Genomic DNA, 17,322 nt, shown 5'->3' on the forward strand with positions numbered 1-17,322 from the left:
CAGTCCCTGATAGCTTCCAAGCCAACTCCCTCCTTGAGCCACCTTTGACATTCCAAGGTGCAATCTAGACCAGAGAGGGGCTGTGTCGCCACTTGCCCTGCAACCTGGGTGCTCACAACACTTTGCTGCTCTAGCTCCCAACCTGGGCTCTTTATAAGCAGCCAAATAGCATGCAGGTCACACCCTGAGCGTCTGTGTATAGCCACAGTGCTAGTCCAGCTGCTCTGAGCACAGCAGCCTGTCAGCAAACACCAGCCACACTCTGGCTTCCAGACGCCTTGGTTACAACTTGCAGGGTGACCCCAATACTCCCAGTCCTGGATTTTCCACCCAAAATGTGTCTTCTGCACTGTCCAGCCCTATCCTGGACAGTACAGATATATTGGGTACATTGCCCCTCTAAGGGGATCAGCACACAACAGTCTGCTACCTTAAATGGAGTTACCCAAACAATTCACAAACACTAGATTAGTTTTAATCAAATCTAAACAATTTTATTTAACTACAAAGAGATAAGTTTTAGGTGAGTAGAAGTAATGAGGCATTTTACTCAGAAATGTTTATAAGATAAAATGCTTTCTAAATTTACACTAGACTTGGTTCAAAATGAGGTCCCTTACTACGTTTCCAGAAAATGGCTGACCAAACTTGTCAGGCTAGGATCTGCTTCCAAAGTCCAAGAGCTGTTTCTTCTGTCTTAGGACAAGAGAGAGAAATGGACAAGGAGAGAACTTAGGGTGTTTTGCCCCTCACTTGTATAATTCAGTTACTCTTTGAAATGCATTTTCCAGAGAGTGACCCCTAGATAAAGTTCTTTCCACCAGAGAGCAAGAAGACGTGAAGTCTGGAGGGGGAGAGGTTTCATGCTGTAGTTTGCTAAAATGCCAGTCTGTTTGTTCCTGCCCCCTTTGCTTGCCAAAGAATGGCCACTTGATAGGTGATGGCCTATCAGCTTTGAGGACACTGGACTAGGGTTGTCAACTTGTCCTTTGAGAAACAGGTTTACCCACTCCCCAGACTTGTCTGGTAAACACACTTCAGTCATTATTTCAGCTTATGTTTATAACTTTACATATAATGTTGCTACAGACATTTTATCATGATATTATTGACCAGCAAGTTACTAGTTTTCAAATGATACCTTACAAGGCATATTTAGTACACAAAGGTTATTACAATAGCATGTAGGGTATGAATACAGGGGTGCATTTCACCACACACCTTCCCACCCCTCCTCCTTATAAGACTTGAGCAGCTTTATCTAGTGACCAGGGAAGGTCTCCCTTGAAATCATACACCCAACAGCCTTAGGAGGGGGTAACCAATGGTCCCTAAACCCAACCCTGGGAACTTTAGGAGGCTTCACCTCAGTTACCCAAAATAGTAGGCTTGCTAATACCTGAAGAGTTTAAGAGCTTATCTTCATGGGAAAATTGACTGGGATAAGACCTGGTCAACACCTAAAACTTAGGCTGACCTACCTAGATCACTTAGGCCTGTGAAAAACTGTGCACTCTGTGCGACATAGTGAGGTAGACCTAGCACCCAATGAAGATGCAGCTAGGTCTATCAAAGAATTCTTCCATCAACAGCCTCTAGGAGAGATTAATTAACTACATGGACTGAAAAAAAAAAAAAAAAAAACCCTTTGTCTATGTAGGAAGCATCCACACTACAGCAACATAGTCGAGCTGCTGTAGTGTAGACATACTCTGTGAATACATGGCATTATTCTGGAATAGCTACAGAACTTTGGATTCACACCCTACTTTATTCGCAAATAACATCCCCATGTAGACAATTCTCAAAACTTGTGGGGGATAGGCCCCCAAATGGTTTGTTGAGTCTTCTCCTCTCCTGTATCTAATGTTTAGATCAGGGGTCGGCAACCTTTCAGAAGCGGTGTGCCAAGTCTTCATTTATTCACTCTAATTTAAGGTTTTGCGTGCTGGTAATACATTTTAACGTTTAGAAGGTCTCTCTCTGTCTATATTATATAACTAAACTATTGTCATATGTAAAGTAAACAAGGTTTTTAAAAGGTTTAAGAAGCTTCATTTAAAATTAAATTAAAATGCTGATCTTACGCCACCAGCCCGCTCAGTCCGCTGCCGGCCTGGGGTTCCGTTCACCTAGGCCGGCAGCAGGCGCTGAGTGGGACCGGCAGCCGGGACCCCGGCTGGCAAGGGGCCAGCAGCTAGAACCCCAGACCGGCAGCGGGCTGAGTGGGGCCGGGACCCCAGACCAGCAGTGGGCTGAGCGGCTCAGCCCGCTGCTGCTCAGCCCGCTGCCAGTCTGGGGTCCCGGCCCTACTCACAGAGTGGGTACCTACCTTCTCCCTGGTCTCAGCCCATTTTCTTCCTCTCTCTCTGCACTGAGCTGAGGGCGGGAGTGCACTGAGCACAGGGCTGGGGGTGAAGGAGCAGGCTGGGGGTTGGGGTGTTGGGTCTGGCCAGGAGCTAGAATGAAGGAGGGGGCTCAGGGTTGGGGCAGAAGGTTTGGGTGTGGAGTGCTTACCTGGGCAGCTCCCATTTGGTGCGAGGGGTGCAGGTGGGAATGTGTGTGGGGGGGGGTGCAGGAGCTCCCATTTGGTGCTCAGGATGGGGGTGGAGATGTGGGGGGTGCAGGAGTCAAGGCATGGGGTGTGGGGGGCTGGGTATGTGTGGGGGTGCTGGAGTCAGGGCTGGGATTGTGGGGGGTGCAGGGGGCTGGGCAGAGAACTGGGTGTGGGGGGGGGGGTAGGGCAGGGAGCGGGGTGGTAGTTGGGACTCCTGGGCTCCGGGAAGGGGCTGGTGTCTGATGCTCGGGGGAGGAGTGCTGGGAGCGAGGACTCTGGATTCCTAGGTTTCCAGCTGGGCTCTAGTTGTTCAAGGGGGTGGGGGGCAGATGGAGACTAGGGCTCCGGACTCCTGGGTTCTGCCCTCAATGCCGGAGGGGAGCGGGGTCCAGTGACCTGGGGTGGCGAAAGAGGCGCGACCCAGCTGTTCCCAGAGTCCAGCAGGCGGCGAGCCGCAGCCTCCGGGCTCAGGTTCAGGCTGTGGGACACAGCCTGCCCCAGTACAGAGCCGAGCTCATCCCGGCACTGGGGCTCCAACCCCGGGGCAGCCTGCCTGAGTCCAGGGAGCGGGGCCAGCCATGCTTGGGGCGGGCAGGCGGCGGAGCTGGGACCCAAGACCCTTCCCCACTTACAGGCCTCGCGGGCGCTGCGACTCCTGTGGGGACGAGTCCCTCTTCTTGCCCCCGCTGGCGGGGCCGCTTCCCAGACACGCTAACCCGGAAACACAACCTCCCGCCGGAAGTGACAGAGGTCAGCAAAGCATGTGCAAATGCCGGCGGGAGGGGCGGAGAAGAGCGGGCCGGGCAGGATTTTTAATGGCATGCTGCTGCTGCCCGAGTTCTGTCCGCTGGCCCCGCTCAGCCGGCAGTGGGCTGAGCGGAGCCGGCGGCCGGGACCCCGGCAGGCAGCAGCATGCCATTAAAAATCGGCTTGCTTGCCGTCTTTGGCACGCATGCCATAGGTTGCCGACCCCTGGTTTAGATCATCAGGACTGGCTTTGTCCAGACCTCAGGAGCACAGCACAATTTCCACTCTAGTTTAGCTCTGGCAAATAGAGTTCCCCCTTGCAGTTTCAATTCTTTACTTCTTGTCCTAAAATTGTTGTACAGAATTGCCATATGCTGTTTTAATGTGGCAGATATTCTAGGTGCTGCTGTGGTTGGTGAAGTGATACTTATATAGGTCCTTCACTGTCTGTGTAATGCTATATATGTGCAAAAATTCCTTCTTGTCACCTACAGTGCTTAACCAGAAGCATATCTAATTACTAGGGCTCCATGTTTGTCACAGAGGTCGTGGAAGTCACGGATTCCATGACTTTCCGCAACCTCCGTGTCTTCTGCGGGGGCCAGTGTGGCTGACCCCAAGGCCGCCCAAGCAGCTGGCTCCAGGGCCAGCTGCTCAGGTGACCCCCGGGACAGCCACACCGGCCAGCTGCTGGGGCAGCCCTGCAGCCAGCCGCTGCTTGGGCAGCCCCTGGCAGATAGCAGCAGTCGGAGTAGCCACTTCCCCAGGCAGCCCCCCAGTGGCTAGTGCAGCTGGTGCTGGCGGCAGTCCTCGTGTGGCCGGTGCAGCCACTGCCGGCGGCCCCTGGCAGCTGGTGCCACAGCTGACCACGCCTCCCCAGCAGCAGCCTCCCCGGGATGCCCCTCCCCGGCAACAGCCCCCAGCACACACACCCAGCAGCAACCCCCTTAAGATTTAGTCTGGGGTATTTATAGGATAAGTCATGGACAGTTCACGGGCGGTGAATTTTTATTTATTGCCCATGACCTGTCCATGACTTTTACTAAAAATACCTATGACTAAATCGTAGCCTTACTGATTACCTTTAGCTTTGTTAGTATAATTCATATTCATTATAACCGTTCATCCTTTTTAAAGAAATCTAGTTTAATCATCATACTAGATAGCCTCTGGGAACTGTGAATTCCACAGATCCAATATATAAGGAAATACTTAGCATATAATGTTTCTTCTAAACTGACCTGCCATTCATTCCATCAGCTGACCCCTTAAATAATAATAATAATAATAATAATAATAATAATTAATGGAGATATCCCATCTCCTAGAACTGGAAGGGACCTTGAAAGGTCATCAAGTCCAGCCCCCTGCCTTCACTAGCAGGACCAAGTACTGATTTTGCCCCAGATCCCCAAGTGGCCCCCTCAAGGATTGAACTCACAACCCTGGGTTTAGCAGGCCAATGCTCAAACCACTGAGCTATCCCATGGATCAGTTCCTTATTTTTGTGCTGTCCTATTTATCTACAGTAAGAGCAATTCTTCCCCTGTTTTATGAAAGTAGTCATGTAGAAGCATTTTTAATCAGTGAAATTAGTTATTCCAGTTAGAAAAGATTAATGAAGCAACATTTCAAATAAATAATTTGACATATTATAAATCAAACTGCAGTTAGGACCCTTTATATTTTAAGCATAAAATTAATATACTCTTCTGTAGTACCACCACCTAAGATCAAACACTTACAACTATATAGTGAATTAAGATGACAACACACTTGAGAAGTACTATGGGTAAATTAATACTATTTTACAGATTAGGAAACTGAAGCAAAGTAGGAAAAATGTTAGGGAAGGTCAGATAAAGTCTTTAGTAAAATGAGGAAAATAATTTAGATCTCCTGACTAACAGTTCCATGCTTTAAATGAGGAGCATGATTTTCCATGAACATTTTAGTTTTAAGAGAGAAAGTTATATCCATATACATGTCCTCAACTTAATAATGAGAACCTCTAGAGTTCTTAAAGTACAGATTTAGACACAAAAATATGTCTGAAGTACAAGAATCAGATTGTGTTGAAGTAATGTTGCAAGCTTGTATGAGTTTTAGAGATCATTACACATAGGGCATCTCTTCTAAAAAGTGTAAATTTATTCAAGTTCTAGCTGGATAGAACTTGGATGGGAAGGTGGATCTCTTTCTTCCCTCATTATGTCTCATTGCATAGTACCTGTAATTACTGTATTTAGGCCTAAACACATACATACACATTTTCCACTCAAAGACTTGTATGCTAATGCTCCAATGGCAACTGGTGATTTCCGAGAACAGGTAAACAGAAGTGTCAAGAGGTATAGTCCACTAGAGATGGTTTACATATACATTAATAAGAGTTGTATTTTATTTCACTATATCTCACACAAGGAGAGAAAAAAGGCAACAAAATTTAATCTGAGAAAAAAAAATTATGATCACTTATTTCTAACAAGTCAATGCAGGTGCACAGTGGCAACCACCCACCAGCCCTTGGCACAGATTGCAACCCAAATAACCTCTGCATAGCAGTCCCAGAGGCCCAGGTCAAATTGCAGCCCTAGCTGGGATGTGGGGGGGAGGGTGGGTGAAGTTGGTTTAGTCACAGGAGTTTAAATCTAACACACACACTGCAGAACACCCGGGCCCAGAGAGGGGAGAACCGAGGCCAGCACAGACAGGGCCTGGCTCACTAGCAGCAGGTTTGCAGTCTGCCTCCGAGGGGCTCGGCCCGACCCCTGTCCCCTCTGGGCCCCACCTCGCAGTTCACCTTGTCCTCACCTTGAGCAAAGGCCACTGCCCGGCTCCCCCCGGGCGTGCGGAGGGAGCGCAGCCGGGGTGTCACCTCCCGACAGCGGAGTCCGGGCTGCCCCCGCCCTGCAGGGACCCCGCTCCCCAGTCGCTATGGGAACAGGGCCTGGGCAGGCGCGAGGGACACGCTGACCTACAGGGAGAACCAGGACGCCCCGGCCTCAAACCACCACGCCAAGCCTCCCAACTGCACCCGGCTCCCCCCGCCACGGGCCGCCCAACTGCACCCAGCTCCCCACCACCGCACCGCGCTCGCCGCGCGGCACTGTCACCTGCAGGCGAGTCACCAGGACACAGTACGGCGCCATTTTGTTCACTGACAAAGATGATGTCGCATTCTAATTACGTCACGCGCCGCCTTTAAATAATGTCCGAAAGTGGGCGTGGCCTCTGACGAAAAGGCGGGGCCAAGCCCCAGAGAGGGCAGGGCTCCGGCAAGCGACTGAGCCTGTAGAAGGAGAGTGGGTGGGGTTTGCAGGTCCTGGAAGGAAAGTATCCCAAGCAGTGGGGACGCGTTATCCGGCTTAACAGAGGGGACTCTGGGGCGGTCTCGGGGGAGAAAGTCGTGGTCTATGGGTGCTTTGTGCACGCGGCTGTGGAGTGATTTAGCATTTGTCATTGGGAAGCTCGGGCAGCTTTGTGGGAGAAGATCACATAAACCCTGCCAGGACCTGGGGGTGAGAGGTCAAGGGTGAAAGGGCTCAACGGTGACCACGCGACTTAACTCGCGCGGTGACGAGAAATGGCCAAACATCATCCGGACCTGATCTTCTGCCGCAAGCAGGCGGGAGTGGGTGAGACGCGGATGTCCCTGGTTCCCTCTCTGCCGCGTCCGTGGGGTGGGGGATCCCGACACTGTCCAGGGTCACCTCGGCCTCCGCGCGGGGAGGGGCGGAGCGTCGCGTCCCACACACCCTATCCCGGCGGGGGGGAGGGGCACTTTGGCGGGCGAGTGGGGCCCGAGTGCGGGGGGAGGGGCACCAGTGAGGGGGGAGGGGCACCAGTGGGGGGGGAGGGGCATGTTGGCAGCGGGGGGCACGGGGCACCAGTGGGGGGGGGACGTTGGTACTGTGGTACCAGGATGAGTCTGGGAGTCAGAGGGACCCAAGTCCTGTTTCTGGCTCTGCTACAGACTGGCTGTGTAAGCCTGGGAGGAATGTTTCTCGCTCCCCCCCCCCTTTATGAAGTGCTTTCTGGCTGGGAGGTGTCCTGTCAGTGCTGGGGGTTGTTACTAACGTTGGGGTGACTCCCACAAAAACGCATCCAAAACACTTTTTAGAAACAGCCTTGTCCTCCATTTACCCCAGTCACCTGTCCTTCTCCAGGTAGCCCAGGGCTCTTGGCCTTGTGCCTCACCTGTGTGCTCCATCATGCATGTTGTGTTCCCATATAACCTAACGCCTCACTGTTTGATTGCCAACTTGTGACCTACAAAGAACATAAGGGTCTGTTATTGTAATTCTATCTTTGTAGATTGTTTTCTACATTAGTTGCTTCTTAAGTGGCCAGTTTTAAATACTTTTAATTGCACCTCAATTATTATAAAAATGAATATAATATCTAATTACTCAACAGACTAGTTTGTATGCTTAAGTAGTCATAGTTGCTCACGTTAGTGACCAAATATCTTTGCTCTTTACTCCTATTATCCTGGTAGTGCCAAGAGAACAAGTGGGAGAATATTTTATCATCAGAACTGCTGATTTCTTTCCAATTGTAGGGCCAAGTTCTGCCCTCAGTTAACTGTACAATAGATGGTGTAACTGAGGACAGAAATTGATTTGCTAAATCTATATAGTGGTGATGGGGCATGAGAGAGAAAGAGACTAGCTTGATTCTTGGATCCAGAGCTGGCTGACTCAGGGAAAAAAAATCTTTGCTTGCAAGTGCAAATTTTAACTGTTCTTGTTGAGACAAGGGAAACATGGAAACCTGGGTGTTTTTAAAGAATCATTTTTCAGAGTAGAACTGTACTTTTATGGTGAGAGGCCTAACTCTATCTGAGACCTACTCTTCCAGCCTGGTGGGTATCTATCTGCTCAGTGGTGACTGAGTCTTTGCTGTGGTGGTCACTAGGGTATACAACTCTCTATAGCTTGATACTTACTGTAGTCATCTACTAGTGAGACAAGGTGTGTGAGATATCTTTTATTGGACCAACTTCTGTTGGTGAGAGAGACAAGCTTTTGAGCTTACACAGAGTTCTGCTTAAGGAGAAGAAGAGCTCTCACCAACAGAAGTTGGTCCAATAAAAGACATTACCTCACCCACCTGGTCTCTCTAATATCCTGGGACCAACATGGCTCCAAGAACACTGCATACATTCATCTACGGTATTATTTATTTAATATTTTTTTTGAAATCTTATAGACAAATGGTAATACTTTTTTCAGTTAATTCAAATAACATCCTGAACATGACCTGAATATGCTAGTAGCCTTCAAAATCAAACATAGACTTAAAACAAAATATTTGAAAATAATTTCGTCTCTGAAAACCTCATCCAGCTCCCATTAATGCAATGGAAAGTTTCTGCCATAGCCTGTGTATAGGGCTCTGTTATTTCCCTCCTCTTGCTAATACCTGAAGCAGTGTAGCGAATGCAGTGCTGTGCTGGAAGTGTGAATGGTGCCATTGAATGCCTCATGGGAAACATTGAACTCTACACTCTGGTCTTGGCAAATGTATGTCTAGAAGGGTGCTTACTGTTTACTATTAAAATGTATGTATTTGCCATGTTAAGGCTGCCGTTGTACTTTGTTAAATTAGTTTAGATTTTAAACAGTTTTTTTAAAAAAACATTAATTCACTTTTAAATTGCAGTTCACCTATTTAAAACAAAAGTTTTATTTGAATTGTCTCTGTCAAAAATAATTTTCTTTTTTCTGCTTTACTTATTGCAGCTATTGGAAGACTGTGTGAAAAATGTAAGTATAACATCTGCTCGTGGTGTTTTGTGAGAGCATTGTTGTGTGGTTAGAGTACACAGCTGGGATTTAGCCTGGATTTTGTTTCCAGCTGTGCCACTGATTTTTTTGTGTAAGCTTGGACAAATCACTCTTTGAAATGGGAAAACCCACATGGGTGTTGTGAGGTTAAGTTGATGAATATGTGGAAAGCACTTTGAGAGGCTTACGTGGAAGATGCCATACAAGCACAAAGCATTACAGTATGTGTCATGGAAAAGGTACAGGGAGAGGGTCCTACTTGTGGATAAAAAAATAGGTTCGTGGCCAGAGTTTAAGGAACTGGGGTTGTACTGATCAGTTCATGATGATCCACTTGTATTGCAAAAAGATAATTTGGTAATTTAAAAAAGAAAAAAATCCATTTTCCAAAAATGCCTGTTACACAATTTGATAAAGGCTCAAGTCATAATCCTGAGTGTGGGAAATACACAGCAAAAATTATCTGAAGCTAGGACATGTGAAGAGACACAGAACTAAATACATTCTTCTCCTACTATAAAAGAGGAGACTTGGGAGAATGAGAGGGTATGATCGGGCCTTTCATGGGCACAGTATAAATGAAATAAGGGTGTTAGCCTGTGTCTCAGAAAATAGTGGGAAAAGGAGCAAAGGAGGGAGAAATTTAGGGCATGGCTACACTTGCAAGTTAGAGCGCATTAAAGCAGCCCCTGGCACCCTAACTCCTGAGGTATCCACACTGGCAAGGCACTTAGAGCGCCTGGACTCTGCAGCTGGAGCACTCCTGGTAATCCATCTCCATGAGAAGCATAAAGCTTGCTGCACCCTGGCTGAAATGCCGACGTGATGCATTACTGCACTGTGATTGGCCTCCAGAAACGTCTCATAATCTCCTGAAGTCAAGTGGCCGCTCTTCTCATTGTTTTGAACTTGGCTGCAGACATGCAGATATTCCCTTTCAAAGCTCCATTACTGACAGCCAGCATGCTTATCTGCTCTGGGACAAAGTAAACCATTACTGTGGAATGCTGCTGTTGTGAGTGGGTGTGGGTGTGTGAGAGAGAGGCGAGGGGGGGAAGGTCTGCTGCTCTCTGAACTTACAAGACAGCATGCTGACACACTCTCTGCCCCCCAAAACACACTGTCTCTCCCCCCACATACACACAACACACTCCCTGTCACACACCACCCCCCCAATTTGAAAAGCACATTGCAGCCATTTGCACACTGGTATAGCTACCACAATGCATTGCTCTTTGTGGCGTTGTAAGAGCTGCTAATGTGGCCACGCCAGTGTGCTTGCAGCTGACAGTGTAAACACATGGCAGCGTTTTCCCTGCTGCGGTCTCCAAAGGCTGATTTAATTCCCAGCGCTCTACATCTGCAAGTGTAGCCAAGCCCTTAGTCTGACATTAGGGAAGCGTTTTACGAGTATATGGCCAGTGGAATAGATTCCACAGGAAGTAGTTGAAGCCTCATCACTATGGAGATAAGAATCCTTAGTGGCTGTAGGGATTAGATGACTCAAGGGGACTGGTAATAGGATATGAACCTTTCAGCTCTTGGTCATTGATTTGGATATAGTCCAGGACACTACAGACTGTCACTGGCATCTGATGGCTATATGGCCTCTGTGAAATGAATTGTTAGGTTTCATTCAATTCTCTGTGAGGTTTCCACATCACAGAAATTGTTGTGGCTGTCTACACAAATTCGCCCTCTTTTTGGCCCTCTTAGAAGTCAAGGATCATGAAGACTGAACCTCCCCTTTCATCCTTTGGAGGTAGTACTCTAGTCTCATGTTTATGTGGTGGTGTGTGAGAAGCTTGCACTGCTGCTGCCCATGTTCTACCTGTCCTGTAGTTAAAAGACTGTCTGGTGCTGTCAGTTCAGCAAATTCTCACAAGTGCTAAATTTCGTCAGAAAGTTTAACGACACAGTGGTGGGATGATGTAATGAAGAGTTTTGTAAAATGCTGGCTGATCAGAGTGCTGGCCCTCATCTCTGATTCTGATTGCAAAGCAAAAAGACTTGAAAATGAAGTTTTGCAAGATACTGGCTCTTCTACTTGCTCATTCACTTCAGAGAAGTAAAATGGCTTTCATATGTCAGCGAGAAGGAATTTCCCAGCTCAGTCCCACTATTTTAGAGTGTATGGGGGACTTGTTTGGATAGGGAGCTATCCCCTCTCGGTGGGAATGGTGGAGAAGGAAACTCTTTAGCTAAGGACTGTGCTCTATTTGTAGGTGATGGTAAATGCGTGATCTGTGACTCATATGTGCGACCCTGCACACTTGTGCGCATATGTGACGAGTGTAACTATGGGTCGTACCAAGGGCGCTGTGTGATCTGCGGAGGTCCAGGAGTCTCTGATGCCTATTACTGCAAGGAGTGCACTATCCAGGAGAAGGATGTAAGTTGGATGCAGTGCCTCAAGGTTGTCTTTCTGTCTCTTGTTGAACAGATGTGTCTTTATTTAACAGTCATGCTTATCTTTAAAGGCAGCTGTGGTCTTGTGGAATGAGCATGGAACTGCGACTTGGGACACCTGAACTCTAGTACCAACTCTGCCACTAGCTTGCTATGTTACCACGAGGAAGTCACTTCACCTCTCTTCCTCTCTTTTATGCATCTGGGGATAGTGGTGCTTACCCACCTTTGTAAAATGCTGTGAGATCTACAAATAAGCCCTGTGATATTTCTCTCGTGCCTTTCATTCCACAGGACTGAAACATAGTTTACAAACTGCATGTATGTGATTCACTTCATCCACACATTGCCTGTAGCATTACCACTTAAGATGTTATCTTACTAGGTCTCACAAGCTAAGCTTTATCAGGGTCAGGTCACTAGCTTAGAAATTCTCAAACGCTGCAAAAAGCATGTGACTACTCCAGTCAACACTGAACCAATGGCCCTGTGTATGTGTGGTGCTGTAGGCTATCCAGTACTGCTGGTGTTTTCCTCTGGGTTAGATGAAAAACAAAAGTCATGGGCCACTTGTAGCCATTAAAATCCCGTGGGGGGTTTCATAAGAATATGGGTTATGGCTCTGGTGTCCTGACCAAATTCCAACTCCTGTAATTGCACTCTACAGACCTAAAACTCCCTTTCCCATTTTATTTGGATATGAATTTTTCACTGCTGTGGGGTGTTATGTACTGTTGGTAAACGTATTCCAACCTAGAAGTGGCCTCTTTCTAGTGGTCCTGTTCCCTTACGTTTCTGTAGCAGGGTCCCATAGTGCTTAATGACAGTGGTGTGAGAATGATCTCTGCACACAGGAACACAGCCACCTTTGAGGTGAAACATGGCAGTATAACCGTGTACAGCAGCACTACATGCAGTTAGAGCAGGATGTGAATGAATGAAATGAAACAGCAGGTGGAACTTAAAGAGACAGAATGCAGTGATTAAAGATGGACACCCATTTCCTGTGGAAAAGTGTCTTGGTTTTTTTTAAATGAACACGAATGATCAGGACCACAGTACTGCTTCTGCAGACAGAGCTCTGTGTCTGAAGCTTTAACACTCCCTTAGTTTAGTCAAATGAGTTAATCTTACTTTCCCAAATGCTCTACATTCAGCCCCAGACAGAGTCAAGAGGAACGTACTTCCATTCGAATGTGAAGCAAGAAAGCAAAAAATGGATGAGATGGGCTGGAGGGAACATCCTTCATGTAAAGGGGCAAAGGTGCCTGGTTCCTGTTTCGTGGGGGGCGCTGGTTCCACACATGCCCCCTTTGGGGCTACAGGCCAGGGTCATGCCATGTCATCCTGGCAAGCTGTGGGTTGCAGGGAGGGTTTCTTTCTTGGGGATAGAAGTATGAGCATGTGCCAAATCCTTTTGAGGGGGTGGAGGAATGAACAGACGCCTGTAATGAAGCTGCCAGGTTTATCACAGATGCCCTAAATTGTGGGATGGAAGGTTTGGAAGGGCCCCACCTTGGAGGTTCAAAGTGAAACCACAAGACGAGAGCTAGAGGCTGGTTGGTGTAGGCATATATGTGGGTGTGGTGGGAAGGGAGAGGAGAGAATTATTTAATTTTTTCCCTTCTATCTCTGCTATCCTGCCCATCCCACCTCTTCTTTCCTCCCCCATAACAGCAAGTTTTGGTGCCGCAGCTTGGGTGCGGTCTCTGCAGTGGATGACATCTGCCCAAAGGTTTTCTCGTCTAATCCACTCAGGATTACGCAACAACCAGGGACACGTGTGCCAATGCCCACTGGGCCCCTCAGCACAGCACAGCTGCCAACTCCAGCAGCAGCATTTAGCCCTCAAGAGGCGCACAGATGCCAGGCTGAGTGACCCATGGGCAAACGTTCTCTGGCGTGCACATGCACATGTCCCATCTCCCATTATCAGGGAGGGTTTTGGCTCATGTTCTGATTTGTATTTAAATTTTTCCATCTCCCATAACTCACAGCTGCACCCTTGATTTATTCTCCCTAACCTGCTCCACTTATGTCTGGCTTTCCCTCCAGCTGGTAGGACTGGGATATGGAGGCCTCCCCACATACGCTTGCTATGAGTACCCTTGTACCTGCAAAATGGCCATGTGACCTTTACAGTGAATCAAGTTCTATTCTGATGTGTCTAAAGTGTGGGGAATCGGAGTTGCTTTGGCTGCAGGAACTGAGGGCACAAGGAATATGTGTTGACACCTAATGGAAGTAGGTTCCTCTTAACTCAGGGTGGGGAAAGGTTGTTCCCCTTGCCCCCATAAGTCATGTCATAAGTCAGCTTAGAAGGATCCAGTCTCGTGGCACTATACATCTCTTTCATTAAACTGATTATGTTATTCAAACTGTTCTCCATGCTCCCCTGAGGAAGAGAATGCCCTAGTTAGTGTTAGCAAGGCTTCCCTCCTCCCCTCCACTTTCTCAGTTTTGATGGCTGGAGCCAATGGAGTAGAAGGGAAGTGTGCCTGCATGGGTGTTTCCAGGAGGTGTTTTTTGGGGTGGAAGATAGTGGTCACTCTTCATACCCCACTCGAGCCTGTTCTGCTCTAACCATGTCCTTTTCTCTCTGCATGTTTCCAGAGGGATGGCTGCCCTAAGATAGTCAATCTGGGCAGTTCCAAGACAGATCTCTTTTACGAGCGCAAGAAGTACGGCTTCAAGAAGAGGTGATCGGCCCTTGGTGCTGCTGTACCTGCTGCAGGGTTGGGGAAAGGGTCTTAAAGCATCTCTGGACTTCACTGTTACTGAGAACCAATTAATCTTCTCTAAAATGTTACAAATTAAACTATGTGTGAGGGGTGGGGGAAGAAACAAAATCAACTGGGGATTGGAACCTGATAATAGCTGAGAACTGCAGATGGCAAAAGCAGGCTACTGACTCTTGCCATCTCTCAAGCGTGGCTAGTGTCTGCCATACGGCTCTGCAAAATGCCTGGTGGGCAAGTACTTACATTCTAAGGGGATCTGCTCTCCTATCAAGGTGTAGCACTGTTTTTACACGTCTTGCCCCCTTTCGGAATTGGGGAGTCACCTGCAGTTCTCCTTTCCATGCTCTCCCTCTCAGTTGATAAGAAGTCTTCTCCCCTGGCCACACCCCCAAAGTCTGAGGAATGAGTTCAGATTGCCGACCCACCGAAAATCTCTATGTATTGTTATACAGGGAGGCTAGCATGCTCATGACTGATGCCCTTTTCATATGAGCACAACAATTACATGTCCCTATGTTTTCATCAACCGATTAACCGAAGGCCCTTTCTGTAACTACCTCTGCAAAATGTAAACCAATAAAGTTTTTTTTTTTTTTTCTTTTTCTAACAAGGATTTCTCTCTAGTTCATCCCACCCATCGTCCTCCCAGAGTTTCCTTTTGTAAGGTGATTGGGACACTAAGAACGTAAGAGTTGCCAAACTAGAAATTAACAATGAGCCATCTGTTCTCTGACAGTGGCCAGTCATGGCTATGCTGACCTCTCTGTGAGATGCTTTGGGGGGAAGGACTGCTGTTTGCTTTCTCACCCCAGCCATTGATAATTTTATGTCCTGAAGCAGGAGGGGGCTCGCTTTGTGTAACCCTTGCCTTTGCTAATGTGTCTGGATGTTGTTTCACCATGCAAACATCCAAATCCCTTTCTAAAACCTCCTGAGCTGCTTGACTCTATTCTGCTGCGGGAAGTTAGAACCTTCTGTGCTGTAGCTGGAAACCAGCTATTATATTCCAGACTAATAGCCATATACTGAAAACTAGAGCCTGCTTGTTTGCTGAATACCAGCAGAGGCTGTGGACTCCCAGGCTGCTTAGCACAGATCTGGGGAAGGAGATACAGCTCATGTACAGGTTGTACACACCTTCCCCTTCCCTCCTGACCAGGAGCTTGCAAATCATGTTAACTTTTAAGGAGCTGCTTTTGTGAGCAGGAGGGGCAGAGAGAAAGTAAACTGGATTTGGGGTACAGTAGAATTTCCCACTTGTGGTCTAGGGTCCCAACAAAGATGTAGTTTGGGATGCGGAGTGTTCACATCTGAGCCTGTTGGCACAACTAGAAGTACCATCCAGGCAGGGATCGCTATAGAGAGACGAGGAATTTCCCTTCCTTTTCCTCCATACAGCTGTGCTTGCTGTTGCCTCAGCACTCCCAGTCTCGCTACTGCTGTAGGGAATCAAGGGCTTATAGTTTAAGATCAGAACTTTGATTACTGGGTATGTAGCTCCATGTTCTGGCAGCTGTGAAAGAGTTAAACTGCCTTATCTAGTGGTTCTCATCCATTGGTCGAGTGGAGGGAGAGGGTTGTTTTTCTCCTTGGCCTTGTCTACACAGGCAACTTTGGAGAAGACTTCTACTGCCACTAGTGTGTGTAGCCTAGGTCAGTGGCAGTGCCTCTCCTGTGCTGCTACTGCAAGGATGGGAGATTGCCCTAAAACTGCTAGTGTAGATGAGGCCCTCCCTTGTGAAGCAGAGCAAGAGATACAGAAGGGTGGCACTGCAGTGAAGATTCAGTCTTTCTTATGTGATTACTTGTCTTGTGTTCATTAGTTTCTAATCCCCCAGACAGGGACCCTAGAAAAGACAGGCTCTCTGAAACAGATTCTGTGTGATGAGAACTGTGAGGTTAATTGCAAAAAAAAAAAAAAAAAAAAAAAAATTAAAACTCATTTAAATGAGTAGAAAGTGCTTGCCTTGACAGCTGTGAAGACCAAAGTCCTTTCTTTAAGCCCAGAACCGGTTCAGCAAGGGCACTGGCAGGACAAGCTTCCCCCACACGCTGCCCTCCTGTTGTGCCACAGCCCTGCCCTGGAGGGGCCTCTGGCAGGACTTCAGAAAGTAGTTCAGTCTCAAATGGCCTAATTCAGAGGTTCCCAAACTGATCTGTGGGATGGTTGGTGGGTGTCTGCAGAGAACAGTGTGGTCTTCTAATGGCACTCATCACTATAGTAGTTGAACAACTAGGAGGCACGCTGCTAAACTGAATTAAAGGAAGCTAAATATGCATGCCTGGTATTCCTTTTCCACATATGTCATTGCTGTAATTACCACAGGGATGCTATGCTTCTGTAAATGGAAGAGGAGGTTTCTGCAAGAAAATCCCTGTATTTACAATCTCCACACTAGAAAAAAATGGAGAATTCCTGGCCTATTCAATACTTAGCCTCTCTGCTCACAGTGCTAACGAGGTGTTTATAGTGTTCTGGGACATGGACACATATCCTGAGTCCTCTTTCCCCACTCCCCCCTACATGCACAATGTCACCTCATTTCATATCAGTTACCAAAAAGGGGTCATAACTTTTGGTTACAAATAAGCTGGGACAGGGTCATATTGGACCGGTAAATGGCTCTAAAACCCAGCCCTAGTCCCTTGAATCATTTGGTCCACTGCTTGACAGACCCTCTGAACCTGAAATGTTGCCGCCTTTAAAAATTGGATGTTGGCAAATGTCTGGATTGCATTAGTGTGCGCTCTCTCTCTGAGTGTTGGCTACAGGGATCAGATTTTAACTATCTGAAATTTTACTTAATAGGAGCAGCCATGTTTTTGTTCTTTATGGTGCTTGGTGGGAACTTTTTATTGACATGTTCAAATTAGCAAATGTTTTCATTTCTAAGGCAGGAAAGAATTTCTCATTTCCTTTGGGTTTAGTTAAGTGTCATGTGACTTGAAAGTAAAGAATGTTCCTGGTATGGAAGTGTTAATTCTGCCCAATTATACCCTGACTGACCTTCCTTGGCATTAAACAACCTAGCAAAACTAGCTTTGTTCTGGCAACCTGGAGATTCCTTCCCTCGTG

The 17,322-nt window shown here is 47.5% G+C and overlaps 2 protein-coding genes across 3 annotated transcripts in view; one reads left to right on the forward strand and one right to left on the reverse strand.

Annotated features, from left to right (window-relative positions):
- ACO2 (aconitase 2) overlaps positions 1-6,479 on the reverse strand; it is a 32,337-nt gene extending 25,858 nt beyond the window's left edge. For both annotated transcript variants that reach the window (XM_065399252.1, XM_065399259.1), the window contains exon 1: positions 6,421-6,479. In XM_065399252.1, coding sequence (XP_065255324.1) covers positions 6,421-6,456 — 36 coding nt within the window. In that variant the 5' untranslated portion in view covers positions 6,457-6,479. The remainder of the gene's footprint in view (positions 1-6,420) is intronic.
- A 356-nt stretch (positions 6,480-6,835) lies between these two features.
- Positions 6,836-16,147, forward strand: PHF5A (PHD finger protein 5A). Its single transcript, XM_065411576.1, has 4 exons — positions 6,836-6,942; positions 9,052-9,075; positions 11,322-11,488; positions 14,119-16,147. The coding sequence occupies exons 1-4, from the start codon at positions 6,891-6,893 to the stop codon at positions 14,206-14,208; spliced, it is 333 nt and encodes a 110-aa protein (XP_065267648.1). The 5' UTR covers positions 6,836-6,890; the 3' UTR covers positions 14,209-16,147.
- Positions 16,148-17,322: the final 1,175 nt, after the last annotated feature.

The sequence above is a fragment of the Emys orbicularis genome, chromosome 1 (assembly GCF_028017835.1).
Source record: "Emys orbicularis isolate rEmyOrb1 chromosome 1, rEmyOrb1.hap1, whole genome shotgun sequence".
NCBI lineage: Eukaryota > Metazoa > Chordata > Testudines > Emydidae > Emys > Emys orbicularis.